At 63.8% G+C, this 8,617-nt stretch overlaps 1 protein-coding gene across 1 annotated transcript in view; it reads right to left on the reverse strand.

The window, feature by feature from the left end:
• Positions 1 to 6,978, reverse strand: part of MOB2 (MOB kinase activator 2) — a 16,409-nt gene extending 9,431 nt beyond the window's left edge. Inside the window, exons 1-2 of the mRNA XM_007465939.1 lie at positions 6,869 to 6,978; positions 129 to 289 (exon numbers count right to left, since the gene is read on the reverse strand). Of these exons, the coding sequence (XP_007466001.1) occupies positions 129 to 289; positions 6,869 to 6,978 (271 nt within the window). The remainder of the gene's footprint in view (positions 1 to 128; positions 290 to 6,868) is intronic.
• Between the last annotated feature and the right edge of the window lie 1,639 nt (positions 6,979 to 8,617).

Consider the following 8,617-nt stretch of genomic DNA (forward strand, 5'->3'; position numbering starts at 1 on the left):
CTGGGTCCCCGGCGGGGCTGGCCAGCTGACGCGGGGGGCCGTGGCGGGGGTGCTGAGCGCCAGCTCCGGGGGCTCCTGCGGGAAGCGGGGGGCTGCCCTCCTGGCCCTGCCAGCCCGGCCCCACGCACTGTTGCTGGCCAGCCACTCGTTGAGGTCGATCTCCCGGGGCAGCGCCACCAGCTCCTTGAACCCGAGGTCGGTGATCCGGGACCTGGCGTGCTCCGGCTCCAGGTACACCTTCTTCCCCTCGGCGGCGGGCTTCCTCCCATTGGGCTTGGCTTTGGACTTCCTGCAGAGACAAGGGGGCGGGGTCACGGCAGAAGCAGGCGTGCGGGCCGCGGGCCAGCCCGGGAGATGAGCAATGCCGGGGGACGCCTCAGGGGCTCTGCTCCTGTGGGCCCAGGCGTGGGACGGAGCTGCCCTGCACCCGTGCCCTCCCTTGCCACCGCCAGGGGCCCAAACCTGGAACCCAGGGCGGGCAGGGAGCTCCGGGCCCACCGAAGGGTGGGGTGGTGGCCACACCAGCCGGCTCACCCGCCACATGTGACACCGCGGCCCTGAAGCCCTCTTGGCCCCCACCTGGGGCTGGGGTCCCGCTGCAGGGACACAGGGATGCGCACCACTCGGCCAGGCCCTGAGCCTCTGTGCAGTCCCACCATGCGTCCTGCTGCGCAGATGATCCAGCAGCCCGCCCTTACCGAGCACCCACTGTACGCCGACGCCCCAGGCCACTCCACTGAGGCCTCCTGTCATCACGAGTTCATGGCTCACCCGCGTGACGCCTGCCCGCTGGCCCGCGCTCTCTCCCAAGTAGTGCACGGTGCAGGTTCCAGGCAGACAGGAGTAGGCATGAGCAGATGTTACAGAGATTTGACGAAATGGCCACTTTTCACTAAAATTTTTCTTGGTCAGGAAAATAGTTCTTTTCCATTAAAAATATGCTGTTATAGAACACAGAATGGGCCTGTTATGGCCATTTTTACATGCACGAATACGTAGTTTTGCAACGTCTTTGTTCTCCTACAGCGAGTGTCAGTACCTAACCCGTGAACCAAAGCTCTTTGGGGCTGAGGGAGCCTCAGCCCCACCTCGGCGGAGAAGACGGCGGCCCCAGAACCAGCCTCCCGTCAGTTGCCCCCAAGGCCGGAGCCGGGGCCACGGTGTGTGCGGCCCAGGAAGGCCAAGGAGATGGCACATCCCCTAAGGAGGAAAACTGCCCAACAGAGTGGCCCAGAGCCTGCGGCCGGGACGCCAGCCCGAGTCACCGTGTCTGCCACAGGCCGGAGCCCGAGCTGGGCGAAGTGAGTGGCGTGCCAAGGGGCTGCCTTCCAGGCGCCGCCGCCGCCCCACGTCAGCCAGTGTGGAGCAAGGCTGCTCTCTCCTGAATGCATAGGCCCACGACGTTTCAAGGTTAAGGCTGGGTTCCTGGGCCAGCGTGGGTTGAAAAACTGAAGGAAAAAACCCCTAAGAGCACAGGTTAGTCTCTTGCTTCTTTTACTTGAATGACTGAAATCTTTAGTGGCAGACGTCACAATTTCCAGAAAACAAACTGCAAATCAAACCGTCCTGAGTCTCACTGACCAGAAGAGGCCACTTTCGGCTGTAGACTCTCAAGGAGGGATCACCTGGGACAGAGGATGATCGAGGCAGACTGAGGGCAGGCACAAAGCCCAGTGCGGCCTCCCACCCCAAGGGGCAGCCACAGGCCGCAGGGACGCTGCCTTGCAGGGGAGGGTGGGCGGGCCGAGGACCTGGGCCCGGGGGCTGGGGCTCACGGCTGGGTCCTACCAGCTCATACCCCCGTGGTCTCCAGTGCCCGCAGAAGAGGCGCTCCCGTCGCTGGCCTCCGGGGCCTGGGTGAAAACACTGCGGCCCCGCACAGGGCGCGAACTAGACACTGCCATCCTCCGTCCCAAGGGCTCTGTGTCCCTCCCGCCCCCGCCAGCCCCGCTGAGGCCCACGTTTGGCGGCGCGGGGGGTGTCACACGGGATGGAAGGTCTGCAGCTCCTGACCCTGCCGTTTTTTCCCTGTTTTGAAAAGTTGCTAGTGGTTTATTTAAGAGAAACAGGAAGGAAAAATGCTCCCTGATGCCAGGGAAATGTTCTCCCTTCAGCTTCTCACAGCAGATCTTTGCCTTAAAAGGCAATGTGTGCTTGGCCTCTGGGTGCAGCGCCGGCAGAGGCCAGTCCTGGGCAGGGGCCACAGTGTCCTGGGGACGGGCCCGGGTGGGTTGGAGCTGGAGCACGGGTGTGAACACTGCACAAACACAACCACAAGCAGGGGGCACTCTGGGGGTCCCCACGGCGGGCAGGTGGGGCTGTTCACTGGGGACAAGTGTGGGCACGGGCTTTGGGGGCCCTGCAGCCACTTCCAGTGTACACAGAGGGGGACAGGGCCCCAGAAGGAATGAGGGCGCCCTGGGCTCCCTGGAGATGGGTGGGTGGGGCGCTTTCCTGACCCTGGGCCTGTGCTGCTGAGCCATACGCCACCCGTCAGAAAGCCTGCACTCGCTTGGAAGGTGCCCATGTCCACAGCCCCAAGCACACAGGATGCACCTCCAACCTCAAGCCAACTTCTGCTCTGGTCACCCCTGAGTGTCCATCCGCTGGGCAGATTGCCAACTATAAGCTCGGCCAGGCTTAACCGACCCCCTCGCCTGTGCTCCAAGCGTGTACCTGCCCGTCCCCCGCCACAGTGCACACCTGGCCTGGGCCAGCCACCCACTCGGAGCCTCAGTGTCTGGGTGTGGAGGCTGCCGCCACCACACGTGAGGGTGGGATGAGCGGGGGCCTGGGCTGTGAAGCCACTGTCAGACCCGCCTCCTCGCCCCGCGCTCAGGGCACACACGGCAGCAACAGCGGCCGGGTGGCCTTTACATGAGCGACCACGGGCAGAGCGGCAGCAGGAAGCGGCCGTCACGGAGGGGCGTCACGGGGCCTCGGGCACAGGCCTGCTCGGGGGTGCCACTGTGCTGAGGGTGTGGTGTCCTCGTGCCCACACGTCACTTCCAGGGAGACCGAGAGCCCCTCCGGCTGAGGGCACCCTCCGTGTTTGGTTCTCAGAGGGGCGGGGGAGGCAGCCCCAGGAGGACCTGGGTTTCTGCTCCGTGCGACAGGCGTAGGGGGCTCTGGGCCATGATCTGTGTGGTCAGAGGCCTCCACCTCCTCGCCCCCCCTCACTCCTCCGTCCACACCTGCCCTCCTACAACCAACAGGCAGGAGCGCCCCGGGGCTCCCAGGCCCTGCCTCATCACCCAGCGCTAGCCTGGGGCCCCCAGACCCAGCATGGCTGGGAACAGCTCTCCTGCCAGGTCGGCCGGCCCGGACCTCTCTGCACTGTCCTCGAGTCTCCCTTCACACCCTCCACCACGAGACGATGGCCATTGACCAGGTGGTGGCAGGACTGAGTGACAAGCCGGCCTGGGGCGAGTCTGGGGACGTGGAAGGGCCTGCCGCACCTGAGTGCCACCACCCCAAGTCCTGTCCTTTCTAGAGAGGTGAAGGCTCCTGGCCAAGACGCTCGGCCCCTTGGAGCACCGAGTTTCAGACGACACATGGTGACCTTGGAAGTGGGACAGGTTGCTGCATGACATAGCGGTGGCACCCATCCTCGGTCCCCGAGGCTGCGTCGGCAGAGAGGACGGGACTCTCCGCCCAGAGGCACCAGGCTCCTAAACGGGCCCTGTCCAGCCTAGGCCCAGGCACCCCCTTTCCAGCTTGGGCTCCCAAAAATCCGCAAAAGGGAAGGCTGGGCATGGGCCCGGTGTGGAGGGACAACTGTGGAACCCCTGGGCCGCGGGCAGGAGGGTGGACGCCAGGCCTCAGCCCACCCAGGGTCTGCCCTCCTGGGAGAAAGAATACAGCTGTGGGCACATGTGGAGAACCCCCCCCCCCGCTGTCTTACTGTGGGCTCCGAGGCCGAGTCCCACCCGGCCGACGCCAAACACCTGGGAGGGGCCGCGGCTCCGCAGGAAACACCTTCTGACGGTCTCCCCAGTGGACGCCCACATAGCCTCACCCCTCAGCCTCCCCTGCTCCTGAGGCCTTTACTGCGGGGGGCGGGGGGCAGGGTCCCCACACCCGAGGTGTGGACCCAGCTGGGTCCCTCCGCCAATGTGCCTGGCCTGGCACATTCCTGTCTACATGACCGCGCCCAAGGTCACTCTGCCCAGTCCCCTGGGATGGCCCCCCCCCCCACCCGCTCAGTGTGGCTTGGGCAGGGGTGAGACGGCTGGAGCGTGTGGGAGGGGTCCAGCCCAAGGAATGTGGATGTGCCGCGCCTGCACACAGCCCCGAGTGCTGGGGTGGGCGGCGGCCGAGGGAACCCACTGAACGCCAAAGGCCCACGCCTCAAGCTCAGTTTACTGTCTCCATCCAAAGGCAACTTGGCTGGCCGAGACTCCAGACCCCAGGCACGGCCACCCCTGGGGGCCACCACAAGGACGCCTTGGTTGGCACGGTCCTGCCCTCCAGGGAGTAGCAAGCAGCTTCCGGGTTTTACAAACAAATGAATCCTCCAGGCATCATTAGTGCTGGGCAAGGGGCCGGTGGTGTCCAGGCACAGAGCCGGCTTGGCTGCAGCCAGTGAGGTGGCGCTGGATCGGGGGACGAGACGGGCAGGTGGGGGGAGGCTCCCCTCTCTCCTCAGGGCCACGCCCACACTGCTGTCCTCCGCCCCAGCCCCCCCAGCCAGTGCCTGGCCCGCAGTGCTCCCCAGATGCTGGCACAGATGCCAGAGCGGCCAAGGTTTTCACCAGGAGGGGGATGCAGGGCAGATTCGGCAGGGGGCACCTGCAGGAAGTCAAGGGAGCCTGGAGGCCTGAAGGAGGGTGGGCAAGCCTGGAGATGGGGTGGCCTGGAGTCAGCCTTGCGGGACAGAGGGGGTTGAAGGTCTGGGGTGGGGAGTGGGGTTATGAGGCTCCTGCAGATGTGTGAATGTGGACTCAGAGTAAAACACAGATGCCGGGAAGGTCCCACAGGAAGGCCCCATGGAACACTGGGTGGTGCCATAGGTGGTCTTAGAAAGGAGGAGCCCACAAACAGGGATGCCCACCCTCCCAAGACCCCAAGTTCTATGCAGTGGGACTGGGAAAACTGCACTCTGACACTTAGAGACACGCCCCCGCCCCACCCCGCCGCCTGGACCAGGTTCTCACCGGTCCTAACTGGCCCTGGTGACCAGCCCCTTCCCAGAGCAGAAACTCAGAGGCTGAGGGCTGGGAAGACCCCCACAGAACCCCTGTCAAATCCTCACGGGCTGCACGAGGCAGACGCTGTGGAGAGAGACACACGGGTCACTTCTCGGTTTAACAGCCTGGCAGTCAGCACCCAAACAAAGCACACTTTCACAAGCCGTGTGTCCCCTACAAAATAAGAGACCCATTGAGAGGGAAGCCACCGGGGCAGACAGAGCAAGGGCTGCAGACACCCGAGACCCACCGTCCATGCACATCAGGTGCTCGGGGCACTGCTCCATCCAGAACTGCAGCCACGAGGCGGCCACTCTGCTCGGAGCCCGCACCCCCCTCCACCCATGAGCTAACAAGCTGCTCTTCTAACACCTGGCTGGGCCGCCACCTTCGCTGGGAAGTCTTCTCGGATCCCCCAGGGGGACGGCCTTGGCCTCCTTCTCGCAGACAGCTCAGAGGGCTGGTGGCCCTGCCTTCCTGTCCTCTGTGGAGCCTGTTTCGGCGTCCGGGCCCCTCCCACCATGCCACGTGCACACAGGCACGCACCGGCCCCCACTCGCTGTGGGGACGTCACCGTTCCTGATCTGAACCAGCGACCTGGAGGGGGCACTGCCAGCTTGCCCCACACCTTTACATCACAGGGCAGACTCCCCGTGAGTCCTCCCTGGGTGGCAGAGGGCGGCCCCTGTGGGAGAGGAGGGTGCAAACCATAGGAAGCCGGAGACACAGGTCATAGAGCTCACTGCTGGTCCCACCACCAGCCACACTTGGCCCTCACCCCAGACCCTGACCAAGAGACCTGCTTAGCTTGGTTGCAATTAAAGACAGGATTAGAAAAGCAAAAGATACTTTCACTTAAAAGTTACAACCCACCCAAATTACAGGCAAATACAAGATTATTACATTGAAGGAAACCTGATTTCAGTCTAAACTGTGACACATCCTGGGTGAGGAGGGACAGCGCTCCTGACCCCGCCAGGAGCCTATCCTGGGCCCCCTCCCCTCCCCGCTGGGCTGAGCCGGGCCCCCCAGTGCTCTCCCGAATGCCTGAAACAGACGCTTCCACCCTGAGACAGAAGAGGCGCTGGAGTTTCTCCAAACCCCTCGTGTGGGACACCGGAGGCTCTGCTGCAGCAGGTCAGAAAAAGAGGTGAGAAAAGAGGTCAGAACCTGCTTTTCTGGTAACGCCCCTACAGTAGACAAGGCCCAGGGCAGTTCTCCAGATAAGGCCACTGGTGGACAGACTCTGGTCATCCTGCCCGGGGACCAGAGGCCAGACGCCGGGGGCGGCGAAGGCTCTGTCCAGTAGGTCTGCTGCGGTCTGAGACGTGGTTCATCAGAAAGACGGACACCGGTCATGGGTGCCCCCTGTTCTTACCCAGACCCTCTGGGCCAAACACTTCCCTTTCAGCGCCCCCCACCCCCAAACAGCAGGAAGCGCAGGACTCTAGGGAGAACCTCACTCCAAACAAAGTTCTGACCGTGTCCAGCTGGTTCCCAGGCATCCACAGGTGGGGCCGTGTCTGCCCGGGGCCTATCAGCCCCCCAGTCCCACCGGAGGGGTCTGCACACCACGGCAACTTGACCCAGAGGACAACTACGGCCACTCCCCCCAAGACTGAGCCCTGGGGCAGGGACTAGGGACAGTCACACAGCCCCGCCGTCCCTGCCACGTTCACCTGAGCACTTTGCCGACTGCTTGAAGCACCATCTTGCAGCTGAGCCCGGTCTTCGGGGGCTGGCTGAGCAGAGCCCGGTCTGTGGGGACACTGCTGTGGTCTCCCAGCATGATGGGCAGCGTGGAAGCAGGCTGGGAAAGTGGGAGCCCCGGCACCGGCTCTGCTCCCCGCCGCCCTGCCCTCCAAGCAGCCCGGACTCGCCCTGACTCGGAGCCAGCCACGCCAGCCAATGAGGACAGCGGGGGAGGAAGACGGGCTCTGGCCGGGCAGGGACAAACAGCTGCTCCTTTTACAGGCGGAGGCCAGCCAAGTCTGGTTACACGAGGGAGTGTCTCAATCGCCTTTTCAAAGTGGCGCCGTGCGGGCGCAGCGTGGGGTGAGGCCACTGCCGAGGGGACAGGCATAGCCCACAGAGAGGACCCGTCAGTGAGGCCCCGCCGTGGCACGAGGGCCCTTCCGATGTGGCCGGGAAAGCTCTCTGAGCAGGCGGGGCTGGGCGGGCGCCCCAGCTGGGCTGCCAGGAGCGGCTGACCACGCACCTGCAGAGCGCAGACGCGGGCGTGTGGTGTCTGCATCCACAGCCTTGGGAAGACAAGGCCGGGGCACCCCAAGCAGGAGCCGAGCTGGCGTAGGCAGTGGGCGGTGGAGACCCCAACGGACACAGCCAGAGGCCTCCCGAGGGGGCACAAGAAGCTGTGTGGCCGAGGCCTCCTTTACAGCTGGGCCACACACAGGAGACCACCAGGGACTGCAGAAGCAAACGTGTGAAAGAGGACGATGATCTCCGCAGCCCTCGCCTCCGGCTGACCGTGGGGACAGCCTGCTGCCAACGGGGGCAGCACGGCCACCACGCTTGTCCAGAAGCCCCGCCCAGCGGCAGCACAGCACCCCGGCCTCAGCCCAGGCTTCTGTCCCCGACGCTGCGTCCCACAGAGGGCCTGGCCAACCATCCGTCCAGGCTCTGTGCGGCGGCAACTCCAAAGCCACCGAGAGGACTACCTGACGTGTAGTGGGGCATGCTGACTGCCCGGGCAAAGCTGCGGATGCCGACAGAGCCCCGGCTGCACGTGAGGACCTGGGCAGGAACCCAGGCACCGCGCTCACCCAGTGAGCGAGTGAGACTTGGAGGCCCTGTGTTGGGAGGACACAGCCTCCAGGCAGTTGGAATAACTGAGCAGAAGGTGCCTCTAGGCTCATCTTGTTATATTCCCTGCCCTGGTCCCACAACCAGCCACTTCTTCAAGGAGCCCTGGGTCCCTCTATTGGAGAAAATTAAAGACCGAGACCTGGGACTTCCCTGGTGGTGCAGTGGTTAAGAGTCCGCCTGCCAATGCAGGGGACCACGGGTTTGAGCCCCGGTCCGGGAAGATCCCACATGCCGCGGAGCAACTAAGCCCGTGCGCCACAACTACTGAGCCTGCGCTCTAGAGCCTGCAAGCCACAACTACTGAGCCCGTGTGCCACAACTACTGAAGCCTGCGTACCTAGAGCCCGTGCTCTGCAACAAAGAGAAGCCACTGCAACGAGAAGCCAGTGCACCGCAACAAAGAGTAGCCCCCACTCGCCCCAACTACAGAAAGCCCATGCACAGCAATGAAGACCCAACACAGCCAAAAATAAATAAATTTTTAAAAATAAAAAGTAAAATGAATAAATAAAAATAAAGACCGAGAACTGACCTGGTCGTCCCACTGCTGCTGGGATGTCACTTTCCTAGACCCTCTCAGCTGACAGAGCAAGGAGACGGGT

The sequence above is a fragment of the Lipotes vexillifer genome, unplaced genomic scaffold (genome assembly GCF_000442215.2).
Source record: "Lipotes vexillifer unplaced genomic scaffold, Lipotes_vexillifer_v1.1 scaffold1094, whole genome shotgun sequence".
Taxonomy (NCBI): Eukaryota; Metazoa; Chordata; class Mammalia; order Artiodactyla; family Lipotidae; genus Lipotes; species Lipotes vexillifer.